This window comes from Emydura macquarii, unplaced genomic scaffold (assembly GCF_026122565.2).
Source record: "Emydura macquarii macquarii isolate MOO-44397 ecotype Brisbane River unplaced genomic scaffold, CSIRO-AGI_Emac_v2 contig_298, whole genome shotgun sequence".
Taxonomy (NCBI): domain Eukaryota; kingdom Metazoa; phylum Chordata; order Testudines; family Chelidae; genus Emydura; species Emydura macquarii.
Window position 1 is genome coordinate 136,718 of NW_027130435.1, and position 14,624 is coordinate 151,341.

At 46.9% G+C, this 14,624-nt stretch overlaps 1 protein-coding gene across 1 annotated transcript; it reads left to right on the top strand.

Annotated features, from left to right (window-relative positions):
• The first annotated feature begins 4,044 nt into the window (after nt 1-4,044).
• LOC137156558 (olfactory receptor 14A16-like) lies at nt 4,045-4,980 on the top strand. Its single transcript, XM_067553452.1, has one exon. The coding sequence runs from the start codon at nt 4,045-4,047 to the stop codon at nt 4,978-4,980; it is 936 nt and encodes a 311-aa protein (XP_067409553.1).
• The last annotated feature ends 9,644 nt before the right edge of the window (nt 4,981-14,624 follow it).

Consider the following 14,624-nt stretch of genomic DNA (forward strand, 5'->3'; position numbering starts at 1 on the left):
CCCAATCTTTTTCAGAGTCATTGCTTCCCAGGATACAGTTCCCCATCCCATAAGCATGGCCTAGATTCTTTGCTCCCAGATGTACATGCTTACATTTCGCCGTATTAAAATACACATTGTTTGCTTGACCCACCCTTACCAAGAGATCCAGACTGGTGAGGAGGTAGGTGGGGTTATTCCAGGTTTAAGATTAGGTTTAGCATGGAAGTCAATGGAGTTTTCCAGGGCTAATGAGGAGGACATGGGTGTTTTCCTAGGAGTAGGGAAAAGGTCAAAGGAATTATGCTCTTACTGAGGTTGGGCTGAGGGCAGTTAGGTTATGCTAAAGGTCAGGTTAAGCATGAAATCAATAAAATGACTTTGGGTGAGGCAGGAAGTGAATATATTTATGCCAGGGTTAGTATTAGAGCTTAGCAGGAAGTTCGACAAGTGACTTAATCTCCTTAGGGCTCAGTTCCCCAGCTGAGGCATTGAGGTACAAATCATTCTTTTCTGCTACCCATTTCTCCTGTAAGCTCTTTGGGGCAGGGTCTGTCTCTCACGGGTGTGGGTGCAGTGCCCATTACCCTCTAATGGCCTTCTACAAAAGAAAAATAATAATATTTTTGTGAATTGTCATCAACTCTTATGAAGTGAAGTTTACCTTTAAATAAAAAAAAATAAAAACAAAAAAAGGAAGGGAACCCGAGGCAGATAATATGAGCCATGCTGCTTCTCCTTTTACCTGCAGGACAGTCCACACTGTCACAACATCCCGGCATTGAAAACAGCCCTGACTGAGGGAGGAGCGCCCCTCCTGAATTGTCTGCACCACTCCCTGCACTGCAGTTCCCCTTTGCACGGCCAGGGCTCAGCCTGAATTTTCTCTGCTGTTTCTTTGCCGTTGTCCAGGAAACCAATTTCCAAAGAGCCACAAACCCAGAAGAGGGCGACTGAGCAAAGAGAACTTGGAATGGAAGAGAGGTGCACAGCTGTGGACATTGACTCTAAAATGGCTGTAACTTCTGATGGACAATGGGAAAGCTGCATTGACCTGCAGGCCCTGGGCACTGGATGGCTGCAGAGGGAGGAGGAGGGAGAGCAGGTGGCTATAGCGTTTAGTAACTGAGAACTGTATCAGCTCAACACACCTACATTTAAAGAGCCCATGGGAATTATTTACAAAGCATTATCTTGTGGCTAAGACAAAGGAGTGGGACACAGAAGATCTGGGTTGAAGTACATGTTCTGTGGAAGATTCCCTATTTGACCTTGAGTAACTCACTGAATTGTTTTGTGCCTCAGTTTCCCCATCTGTTAAACAGGGATCATTAAATCCTTTGTGTCTCTCATCCATTAAATGTGTATCCATTTCAGACAGTGGCAGTCTCTTACTATGTGTCAGCGCAACACCCAGCACAAAGGGGCTCACATCTGAGTTCCTGTCTGTAGGTCCTACCAAAATACCAATGATAAGAATCAGAGGCAACCCAGGGTGGGGCACGAGGGGTCAGGTGACCGTGCAGATTTCTGCCAATGTTTGCTGGCCAGGCCCCCTCCCTATTCAGTGACTCCTGGAGCAGGCTGCAAGCTGTGACCATGGGGAGACGGAGAAGTGAACACTTTGCTGTGGGAGCTGCGGGGGGGGGGGGCTGCAGCTGTGAGCAGAGCGTGTGTGTGTCTTTGAACTGTGCCCTCTGCCCACCAATAGCAGGTCCCATCCGCCTCTGATAGGAACAGTGAGAATACAAATAAAAAGAATAAAATGCAGCTCCGGCCCTGCTGTTCATGGCAATGACACATGGGACTCAGCTGGAGCCAGCCAAGAGTAACCTGGGAGCTGCTACCCAGCACAGTGATAAGGGCCCCCCTGGGCATTCATTAGAACACCTGCATTTTAATTAACCCCAAAGGCGACTGCACGTCCTGGTATGTTATGACTGAGCTGGGATAATCTGTCTACAGAGACTAATTATAACTTCTGCCTTCTGCCACTTCAGTCCAGCTCCCAGATAAGATGCCCACCAGAGGAACAGCAAGAAATGACAGTGATGAAAAGAATTGCAAAGGGCCTTACTGACACTGCTCTGCTATGGCAGCAGCTAACGGATCCATGAGCTCAGTGCTGACAAACCCCTAACACAGCCCTGCTTCCCTGGCTCTGTCACACCCTGTGTGTGTGGTCTATGGACTGGTTTAGGTTACAGGGCATGCCAGCGATGTAGCTAACCACTGCTAAGCCTTTAGCATCGAGGCACAGCAGAGGTGCAAGACGAGTCTTACCAGGCTAGTGAAGGACCAGCTTTGTTAAGTTAATTCTCTAAAGATCCTTTCCCCACGAACACTGGTTGTGCAAAGGTCTGGGTAAGAGAACATGCCTGGGACCCAGCAAGACGCAGAGTGATGTTCATCCCAGTGGAAAGACAAGGGATGGTGTTGGGGGTAATGCTCAGACTGGAATCCTGGACTACTGGGTCAGTTTCCTGGCCCTTCCACACACTCCTTTTGTGACCACACACAATTCAATCAGTCAGAGATTTTCAAGAAAGCCAATAGGAGTTAGGAGCCCAAAGCCCACTGCACTAGAATGAGTTTTGGGAGCCTGGCTCCTTTGAAAATCTCACCCTCAAATGCTCTGTGCCTCAGTTCCCCCTTGTAAAATGGGCTGGTAATCCTTCCTCTGTCTGTGAACTCTGAAAGGCAGGGACTGTCTCACGCTGTGTCTGAACAGCACCCTGGACATTGGGGCCATGATCTTCCTGTAGTTGCTAGGGACCACAATACTGCCAGTCTATACTGCATTGCAAAAAGTGATGCCAAGTGGTGGAGGGGACATACGCTGTCCATCTGCACAGCACTGACTTTCCCCCTCACAGATAATCACACAACTGCATCCATGTGCACAAAGAGACAGAAGAGTCAAGGGTACAGAGGCTAATACAAACCAAGGAGAAAGCTCAGTTGGCGACAGAGACCACTAGATGAACACCTGGCCCAGTTCACTTCTATTTCACACTCCTGGGTGGAATTTGCTGGCTTGTGTTACGCAGCAGGAGAGACTAGATGATAATTAACATCCCATGTCCCCTCATCAGTTATGGGTTAAATTCTCAGCTGGTGTAAATCTACATAGCTCCTTTGAGTCCAATGGAGTTAGTCCTGATGTACACCAGCCAGGTGAGTGACAGAGGGGAATCAGCCCCATTGAACCCAGTGAAGTTACTCAGGATTCAGATCATGCCGTGTGAGAGGAGAATCTGCAGCCTGGTGGAAATGAGGATCCGGCTCTTTCAGGTTAATACTGCTACCTTTATTTATGCCAGCTGAGCAGCTTGTCCTGGGGGTCTGTGAGTGTCCTCTAAAATGATGCAAAATCTCAATTTCAGAGTTGCACCCAGCAGCCAGATCTGTCTATCCAGACATGGAGCTTAGATGGACAGGGAGGAGGTCACTGGGACTAGAAACCTCTTCGTCTAGCACCATAACCAGGCTCCATTACTGCTGACAGCTGAGCACAAATACTGTAACAAGGTGCACAGAATATACACATAATAATACACAGCCCGTCCCCCAAAGAGCTCACAGTCCTAGTAGACCAGGCAGAGAAAGGGAGGGAGGGAAAGAGAGTCCCAGGGAGGGGAAGTGACTAGCTGCAGGTCATACAGCAGGTCAATGGCTGAGCCAAGAACAGAGCCCAGGTGTCCTGATTGCCACTGACCCACAGAGCACAGACACAAAGTCACAAAAGGAAACGATACAACACAGCAGTAACTGAGCGATGCCAGGTCCTGGCTCTGATCTTCACATGGTGTGAACTGACTCAGCTTCCAAGACGTGTGCGGATTGACATCAGTGGGATAATGCACCGGACTAGTCGTCTCATTCTCTGCAGCAAGGAGCCCTCACCGCCCCTGCTCAGTGGATGTGATCAGGGCTGTGCTCTGACAGTCACATTGTCAGTTATTATGGAGAGAGGAATCTGGGTCATTCCCTCGGCCACTCTAATCCTCACCGTCGCCCTTCTCCTTCCCTCCGCAGGCAGGACACAATGTGCTGAGGAAGAAAATGTCCTTCCGAACCACCGTGACCGAGTTTCTTCTCCTGGGATTCTCTGAGGTGCGGGAGCTGCAGATTTTACACTTTGTGGTGTTTCTAGTGATTTACCTGGCAACCCTGGTGGGGAACCTTTTTATCATCACAGCCATAGCCCTCGACCGCCACCTTCACACCCCCATGTACTTCTTCCTGATCAATCTGTCCATCCGAGACATTGGCACCATCTCTGTCACCATCCCCAAATCCATGGCTAATTCTCTCATGAACACAAGGTCCATTTCTTACACTGGATGCATTGCCCAAGTCTTTTTCCTCCTCTTCTTAGTGGGAGCAGATTTTTTCCTTCTCACTGTCATGGCGTACGATCGCTACGTCGCCATCTGCCAGCCGCTGCACCACGAGAGAGTGATGAACAGGGGAGCTTGTGTCCAAATGGCAGCCGGGGCCTGGGCCAGCGGTTTTCTCTATGCTGCCCTGCACACCGGGAACACATTTGCAGTATCCTTCTGCAGAGGCAACAAGGTGGATCAGTTCTTTTGTGAAATTCCTCAGCTCCTCAAGCTCACCTGCTCTGACTCCTACCTCACTGAAATGGGGGTCATTCTCTTTAGTGTGGGCTTAGCCTTATGCTGCTTTGTTTTTATTATTGTATCGTACGTTCAGATCATCAGCACAGTGCTGAGAATCCCCTCTGAGCAGGGCCGGCACAAAGCCTTCTCCACCTGCCTGCCTCACCTCACTGTGCTCTCCTTGCTAGTTTGCACTGGTTGCTTTGCCTACCTGAAACCCCTCTACAGCACGATGTCACGGCTGGATCTCGTGGTGGCTGTTTTCTATTCTGTGCTGCCTCCAGTGGTGAATCCCATCATCTATAGCATGAGAAACAAGGAGATCAAAGCTGTCCTGAGGAAACTGACAGGGTGGTGGTTATTCACTAAGGATTAAAGGTCCATCTTCCTCCTCTGACTGTGATTTAATTCTGTGTCTGTATAGAAATGTAATCAATAGGTGACATTAGTGTCTCTGTGAGAACGTTTTGCAATCTCCTTACATGCAAAGGGGTATTTACACTGACAAAACTGCAGACAAACTCAAGTCAATGAAGTTACTGTAGATTTACACAAGTGTAAATAAAATCAGAATCTATCTATCTATCTATCTCTATGTCTATCTTAGGTTTTTGTACTGCCACCCATTCACAGGCTATCTGAACACCTTCCACATAAAATCAGTAGACAGATCAAAATCTAGTGGATGTGTGAGATCTCTGGGTCTTCTCCTTTTGTGTGTATAACCTCTGCTTGAGGTATGATGGCTGTTGGTTTAGTGTTTGCTCATGTAATTCAGTGGGATATGACGGTATGAAATGTCATATCTGTGGATTTATTGGCAAGCTGATGGGACAAGTCCGCTCTTTCTCAATGGCAGCGTGTTGTGCTGTATTCCAGACAGCTGCCCTGCCTGGGACAGGTGTTTGACACCTTGCTGAAGGACCACCACTGACAGCCATCAAGACTAGTCTTCGGGGTCATTGATTTTTATGGTCTCTGAATGATTTCCCTTCCAACCACCAGGGAAAATGATCCGATAGCAGATAGAACATCACAGTTTGAACCCATGTCACAGAGACAGGGGCCTGGTGAACAGGGCGTTTTTGCTCTGTGCAGGGAGGGTCTGAGTGTAAGGGGACTGTTGGCCCCTTACTGAAACTTACTGGGTCGTCTTAGTGGGCCATCTCTCAGTACCAAAGGACGGGGGAAGGGAGGGTGGGAAATCAGGGCCCTGAGATGGACAGCCCCAGGGCCAGTGCAGAAAGGCTAATGTTCCAGATCATCCTGATCGATAGGGTGGGCAGGCCAATGTGGGGGGACTGTCCTCTGTGTGAGCTGGAGCTGCCTGCAGAGAGCGGGGCCAAGCAGAGAACAAAGCAGCACCTGAGACACGGGAGCCAGCGGCTGGGAGGTCAGAGAAGAAGCCCAGGGAGCTGAGCTGAGCAGACCCACAGCAGCAGAACCAGAGGGGCCCAGGTGCAGCCCAGAGAGCCAAGCTGAGCTGAGGCACGTTGAAGCAGGGCGGGGCTGGGACTGGAGCCGTCTGGAGCCGGGTGCGGGGAGCATCTGGGGAGAGCGAGGGGGATCCTGGGCACAGCTGAGAATTGAAGCCAGTTCTCCTGAGTCTCAGGCCACTGCCGGCCATGAGATAAATGCCAGTGGAGAGAAAAAATTATAGGGCCTGGGATTGTCAAAAGGGGCTGAAGGGAGCAGATGAAATTCCAGGGGATCTGGGCACCCAAATCCTTTCAGCCCCTTTGAAGATCCCACCCATAACAGAGGGGATGTTTGATCAGCTTTATTTGGGAAAAAAGCATATTTTACAAAGGACAAATCTCTGCCCTGCTGCTTTCCTGCATGTGGGAAAACCTGCAGTGCAGAATACAGGCAAAGAGCTCAGGAGGAAGCAGGCTGACAATCTGATGGTTCACCATGCCCTGAACAGAAACTTCCAAGTACGTGGGTGTGTTGACTTCAAGGGAATTCCCACGGCTTGTGGAAAAGCACTGAAATGCTCTGCGATGTTCTCATTGGCTGCAGAAGTTCAAGGAGTCCATTAGGCCACATTCATCCTCAGTCTAAATTCATGGACTTTATCCATCATGGCTGGCTAACTGGCCATCAGGTCCCTAAGTCACTTTTGAAAATGAGAGCCTTTTAGGGGCAGATTTGTAAAGGTTGTTAGGTACCTAAAAATGCAGATGGGCACCTCAGTGGGGTTTTCAAAAGAACTTAGACACTTAATTCTCCTTTAACTCAATGGGATTTGGGAGCTTAACCTTACTTAGGCACTTTTGAAAATCTCACTCGGCACCTAGGTGTCTTCAAACACCGACCTGGCTTTTAACAATGACCCTAATGTCAGGTCTACACTGCAGTATAAGCCTCAGGTTTGAATTTAGGCTCAAGCGTAATCCTTCATCCATCTGCACACAAGTGTTGGGAAACCAGGACTTGGACTCCAGGCCCCCGAACCCCATAGGGTGGGGAGTCCAAATCTGAGTGAATCCAGGAACCAGAGTTCAAGTCCTATTGCTTTGAAGTCAAGATACAGCCCTCCCCCCACTGAATTTGTAGTCTGGGAGTCCGCCAAAAATATCCCACAATCCCAAGAGCCAATTTATTTTGTCTGCTGGACAGTCCAGTTTGGTTGACCACTCAAGTTTTCCCACATGCACCATGAACATGGGGCTAGAGTGGCCCCGTTTTGGAAGGGCGCTAGGAAGTCTGGGCTATGGGAGGTTGAATTCAGGCACAGATAATGCACTGTAGATGCTGAAGCCACAGTTTGGGACCAGGGCTCAAACAAATTAAACCTGAAGCTGCAAATGAATGTAGATGCTCAAGCCCCAGGTTACCTCACCCAGGGTCTGCTAACTCAAGTTCTGCTGTCCCTGAGCTTACACTGTAGTGTAGACAGACCCTAAGTGACTTTGGCACCTAAATTCCATGTTCATTGAAAGTTACTCTAATGTTTTCCCTTCACAAGGAAGGTTCATATTTCATGCATGAGCCAGTGATGAAAACAAGAAGTTTTAGATTGTGATTTGCTTTGGAGAGGTAATGCATGCATAGATGTGAAATGAGACCCTTGGTATCACAGAACCCCAAGGGGAGGATGTAGGCAGAGTGTAAAAAATAAAAAAAAAATCCCCGGACTAAGGTAACTAGACAAAACTCGAGTTGAAGAGATGGGCCTGATTCACCTCTGTACATCAGGACAATTTCTTTCCGCTCTTGCTCTCACACATGTCAAGCCCCACCTCTTCCTCATTTACTCTCCCGTTTAAATTATCCTTAATTTAAAAATAATTAATTTAATTTATCTTCACTTCTGTCATTCAAAACATAGGAAAGATCATGAGATAGATAGATAGATAGAGTGTAATGTGGTTGCAATATCGAACAGTTTTGAGAATTTATGACTAACCAATATGGAGCGTACCAAGCGTACCGTACTCCTGATTCTGTGCCTACACTTCACATTCTTGAGTGACATGGAACATTTCTTGGGGCCTGGTCATTTTTAATTCTTGTTTGTCTAGGTGCTGGATGTTGATGGGTGTGAAACGTGCATTTGCTCTGTTCTTCCTCCATTTGCTTTAATATAATATAAATGAAAACCCTAAAGAAAAGACAGGTCTTTCTGTTCCACTTTGGATAAATGATGAAAGAGTCATTTGGCCAGAGGGAGAGAGAGAGGGAAAGAAAGAAAGAAAGAAAGAAAGAAAGAAAGAAAGAGCAAATGACTCTAGGTCTGTTCAATAGTGTGAGGGGTCTGGCTGTGGGTGTCGGGCAGGTGTTGGATGCAATGGAGTGGGGGACAAGGGTTCTGGCTGGAGGGGTTGTGGCCAGAGTGTGTCGGGGGACAAGGGGTCCAGCAGCAGGGACTGGCCAGACTGAGGGGGAGGGGACGTAGCTGGGAGTGACTTGCCAGTATAGGAGGTGAAGGGTCTGGTTGCAGGGGTTGACAAAGCGGAGGGGCAGGGGTCTGGCTGGTGTGGGGGGATAATGAGGGGCTTGGCTGGAAGGACTGGCCAGATTGTGGGGCTGAGGGGCCTGGCTAGGCAGGCTGGTCTGGCCTGACTAGGGGGTGGAGATGGGTCTGGCTGGAGAAGGCCAGCCGAGAATGTGGGGGGCCAGGGGCCTGGTGGGAGGAGGGGCCAGAATATGAAAGAAATATAAAGTAAAAAAATACTATTTTTTCTAAAGAGTTTTGAAACATATATACACTAGAGTTTAAAACTTAAAATACATAGTAAAATACAGAATTCAAAAAAGTGAAATCTTCAACTGAAGCAACACCTGCCGGGTGTGTCCATGGGACGTGAGCTCCCCTATCACATGCCAGGAGCTTGCAAGTGCCCCCGGGGCAGGGCTAACAGCAGTCTCACTCCGGCCATGCGGCCACCCCAGCCTGGGAGTGAGGGCAGCCCCCTCCTGGGCTCCCAGACCCACAGACAAATCCCAGGGGGAACCACTGCCATTTACACTTGCCGGACACAAGGCTCTTGCTCTTGTTGTGCAGGAGGCTAGGTGACCCCTCTGTTGTACAATGAGCAAGGAGGGCTCCCTCCGTGTGGGGCAGAGGGACACCCCGCGCTCTAGGGACGAGGTAGCTGGCGACAGACCCCGCGGGAGCGGAGGATGTCGGCAGGCGCGACTCTGCCTTGGATGGAGCCATCCCCACTTGAGCAAGCGAGACTCTCCGCAACCTCCAGGCACCTCTTCCGTCAGTGGAGGGTGACCCTGACCCTGCGAGAGACCCCCCCCCCCGGCTAGAGCGAGAGAGAGACGGGGTGTCCCTCAGCTGGGCCCCCCGGGGCGAGATTCAGCCCAGCTTCAGCTGGGTACACAAGGTCCAGAGGTGGAGAGGGGAAGGAGAGAGAGAGCCGGGTTGGGGCAGGGATCAGTTCTTTGGGTGTTTCAATAAATACTCAGGCCTGACCCTCAGGTGGCATACATCAATTTGCACCAGTCCGTCAGCTAACTTTCATTTTTCTCGGTGCGTAAATAGTCACAGGGAGAGAACATTTTCAGTAGAGCTGGATGAAACTTTTTTCAAATTATTTTTTTCATTCAAAATATTTCATTCAAAATTGGAAATCTCCATAGAAAGTATTCATTAAAATAAATATTCCCTTTTCCCGTCACAGTAGGCAATGGAAAAATGTAGCTTTTTTTGAGTGAGGTGAGTTGTTCTCAGTTTGGGGTGCATGTGTTTGTGTTTTTCTGGGGCTGTTTTGGAGATTTTTTGGAGGAAGTATATCATTTTTTCTGGCATTTTGCCCTTCTTCCCTCACTTGTGCAAACACAAAAGGGAGAGGAGGAAAAAAAAGGAAAATGAAAAGGTGGGGGGGAGAAAGAAAAATGAAAACCAAACAAAATTGGAACATTTGGAAATAATAAAAACTTTGGAAAACCAAATATTTCCAATAAAAACTGCCAATAAACAACTGAAAATCATTTCTTTTAAAAAACCTGAAAAATTAAAATGATTCCAAAATTTCATTTTTTTTTTCACCCACAGAATGTGTTTTTCTTTATTTTAAGAGCAGTTCTACTCAGCAAATTGGTGCATGTGCAGATTGCTGGAATGGGTTACCTAGGGAGGTGGTGGAATCTCCAGCTTTAGAGGTTTTTAAGCTGCAGCTTGACAAAGCCCTGGCTGGGATGATTTAGCTGAGGTTAGTCCTGCTTTGAGCAGGGGGTTGGACTAGATGGACTAGAATCCAGAAGTAATGGCAACATTCATCTAGGGTTTGAATTTTGACAAAAAAAATTCCGAGCCAGATTATTACATTTTAATATGATTTATTCTCACCATATACATATTAGCATGCATTAAGCAGAAATATTGTAGCAGTTATGCTGCCTAAATTGGCCTATACCTTTGTTATAATCCTGTCCACTTACGCTAAGTATCCCATAACAGCTTGCGTTTGCTGAAGTAAGTTTTGGCTTAAGTAAATAGGAAAACTATCCAGATTAGGATCTTCTTGTAAACAGGTTGGGTATAAAAAGAAGGTTTCAGGGGTGTTCCTTTGCGAGCCCACCTTCTGTGCAATGTGACTGTAACAACATTGCATCTGATGAAGTGGGTTGCAGCCCAGGAAAGCTTATGTCTGCACAAATTAAATGTGTTAGTCTTTAAAGTGCTACAGGACTCTCGTTGTTTTAACGTTCCATGAGACGGCTTCCTGGAGATTGTCATCGTATTGAATCTTTGTCCTGTCCTATATTATTATTGGCTTATAGCAATAAACCTGAGTGATGCTGGTTATTTGGCCTCTTCAATATATTTCATAATGAACCAAAGTGTGGTCGAGCAATTGACTGTACCGTTTATCATCACTGGACTAAAGAAGCCAGAGCTCCAGTGGGGCCAGATCTGCAGTGGGTGTTGATAAAAGCAGCTCCATTGAAGTCTGCTTATGTACGCCAATTCTCAGCAGATCAGGATGTGACTCTACAATACCGAGGCAGTTCCTTGTTGACACACACCCAATACTTCACGGTGGAATTTTTTTGTTAATTTGTTCCCTCCCTGCATTTGTCACCTACCCAGAAGATGGGTCTCAGTAAGTGACTGTGCTGCATTCCTTATGTTGGATATTTGTGTGGTTCAATTCCTGTGTCCACTGATGTGTGTTATCATTTTAGGTAGACAGTGTAGGTGTAGCCAGGTGGGTCCCAGGATATTAGGGAGACAAGGTGGGTGAGGAACATCTTTTATCAGACCAACTTCTTGTGGAGAGAGAGACAAGTTTTGGAGCTACACAAAGCTCTTCTCCAGGGCTGAGGAAAGTACTCAGAGAGTCACAGCTAAATGTCAGCTCAAACAGAGAGTTTAGCATTTTCTAAGGGACCATTCAAGACGAGGTGGCTCATTAAAACCCCTGAAGTCATGGGACGAAAAGACACTGGATGTATGGCTTATTACAACAGTCTGTATCCCACTAACCCCCTGTTTGTGCCTATGACTCCACCAGTGTTAACGGACCACTTCACCTTGAACAGTCCCTTCGTTGAGCATCAGGAGTTAGCACATCTTGTGTCTGCTTGATCAGGCATTTAGCTGCTGTCGAAGGCCCAGTGCAATCTGAATTGCCTGACCTCTGTCCTGCAGGCCTGGCATCGCTTTAGTTGATTGGTGATATTCACTGAAAATCTTGCTGCAGTCAATACGTGTATTTGTTTGTGTTATCTACAGCAGTGCACGTGGATTGAGTGTGTGCAGAGCCCTCACTTAGGGTGACAGAGCTGGTGCATAGCCATGTCTTTGATAAACTGACAGACAAAAGTAAATGAGCTTGCAGAGTGCACTGTGCAGCACTGAGCCCTGCAGGACGGCAGTTCCTGGGGTTGCATCTAGGACTGGGGGTGTTTGCTGGGAGTCTATCCCAGGAGTGGCTGGCTAGAAGTGCTCCTTCATTAGGCCAGGGACCGATTACATGTGGGAGGCTGGGCGTGGGCTGACCCAGGAGTGGGTGGTTCACAGAGCAAAGTGGGGTAAGTCGGAGCCCAGGAGTGAGGAATTGGGATGACACAGCTACACACCAGTGCAGATTGCAGGGGGGGAACATTACAGCATGATTTTAAAGTGAGCTGAGTACCCCACCATGGAAAGTGAAGTCAATGAGAGCTGTGTGTGTTTCTTTGATGCCAAGAGACCAATGAAACGTCTCCGTTTTCTTTCTCATTCCTAGACAAGCTGACCTGGATGAGACCTTCTCGGTGCTTCCACGGTAAGGATGGGTGCCTGCATTCATTAACAGATAGCAAAATAAATAATTAAGATTGTGACCATGGAAACAAAGCAAAGAAGGTCCATGGAGGTATAGCCTGATCTATGAATTGTGTATTCGTTATATCGATTCCTTAGGCATTCCCAGTTATCACTCTGAGGTTCAACAGATTCTGGTCCCAAGATCAGGCCCAGTATTATTAAAATTATTGTTCAGTTGGGAATCTCGATGTGCACAGCTGCCATGCTCACACTCCAGGTATCTGTCTGTATTTTTAATAGTTTATTAATGCATTCAGCAAAGTCACAAACACTCTAACCCAGCAAAGTAGGTAGAGATAATACAGAACGAACATCCGGACATCCATATATTCACACCATCCCTTGCAGAACAGCCAGAAATGTTACTCATTGTCTTCTTCATCACCATCACCTTCCTCCTCATCACCAGGTGTTTCTATCCTAAAATATCCAAAAGCTGGTGTTAGCTCATATTCCTATAGTTGCCTGGAGTCGTTATGTACAAGCTTCCCCCTTAAACCCTCGATTTCCAATTCCCCAAAATTCAGGGGTGATGTCGGGCCATTTATCTGTGTCAAAGGTCATAGGCCTCAAGCCTTGTACGAACTGCTGAAGTCAGAGTCTCACAGGTTACCTGTAGGTTCCTGGCGTTACTACTCAATAAAATAAATGCTAAAGCTAGCTCTATGGGCTACACAGCCAATAAATACATGGAAGGACTGAGTCTGGATAAGGGCTTGATAAAGTGGAAGATGGTTCTTGTCTGAGATCTTCGACTGTCTCCATAGCATGCATGTTTATGGTGGTTCGCTGATTGGACCATAGATAGGAATAATGTCTCTTTAGCCATTGCCTTAAAAGGGAATTACTCCCAGCATCGGTCTACGTAGAATACAACTCTACCAGACTCATTTTTCTAGTGCCCATTATAAAGTACACTTTCCCATGTCTAACTCATTCTTACTGGCCATTATGGAAGGGTAAAGTACTAAATACAGATGGTTACATCCCAGTAATGCACATCTTCTTTCAACAGAATATCAGATCCTCAGCCATGTGTGGACAAACCTCAGTAGCTCTGCCCTTCCCATAGTTTGTTTTCAACTGGATAAATAGTTTTTAAAAGTTTAAAAAGTTATTTGTAGATGCGATTACAGCTCAGCAATTCGAGATGATACCACTGTAAGAACCTAGAGCGTTAGCCCTGCCAACATATTAAAATAGATAGAGAGAAGTCTCAAAATTATTTCTATTTGGTTTTGTGAAAACTGCCAGTTTGTTTAAACGTGACTTTTGGGTTGGTTGGTTTTTCATTAGAAAACACTATTTTTAAATGCAAAAGTCTATTTTCACTTACAGGAGTTTATTTTAGAGGATGAAATGCAACTTTTTTATCATTTTACATTTTAGAATTTGATCTGGCTTCCTATGTAAATCATTTACCACTTCCACTTTTCTCAATGCATAAAAAATTGTCATCTCATTTGGCTTTTCAAAGGCCGCTACGCAGTCAAGCCGCGGTATTTTAATACGACTTCTTCCCCTCTGTTCCTTTGTAAACCGAAGCTATTGTGAACATCATACATTATTTCTGAGTGACAAAAGATCCTGGAAGGAAAATGTGAACATGTTTGTGTGAAATGTCATGAAATTTCCAATTATTTGTTTCCTGTTATGTCATGTGCTGAAATATACAGGAGAATATGTAGAAGGGTTGGTGAATAGGTAGATACAATTGTCACTTATGGATGAGTTGCTCCATAATTGTCCACAAGATGGTCACCTGCATCTTCTCCTGAAGTATCTAATGCTGGCCAATGACAAAGAGGGGCTAATGGGCCCGATGGACCCCAGTCTGACCCAGTTTGGCCATTGCTGTGTTTTCTCTCTATATAATTCTGTGATTCCGTGCTGGAGAACCGACATGCTGTCGATGTCTCCCTGGCAGCTCCCATCGTGTGGGAAGGCACCTTGAACAGAAACATCCTGAACGCCCAGTACAGATGGAAAAATCTTGTCGTCGGGATGGCTGCGTTTGCTGTTAAAAAGGACGACTTCCCTTCCACACGCCCAGCCCTGTGATACTCCCCTTAGCTGTGCAGTGTGACGGAGTGTGGTGGCCGTCCTTGAAAGCCTTCCTATAACAGTGCTGGCTCCGTTCCACCTCCCGCTGCGCAGAGACCCCTTAAAGCACAGAGACGCTGGGATTCACCCATCCCTTATCACACCGCACCAGTCTGACTAACCCATCTGACCGGTCTGACTAACCC

Excerpts from the sequence above, each read along its gene's own strand:
- LOC137156558 (XM_067553452.1), top strand. The coding sequence starts at position 4,045 with ATGTCCTTCCGAACCACCGTGACCGAGTTTCTTCTCCTGGGATTCTCT.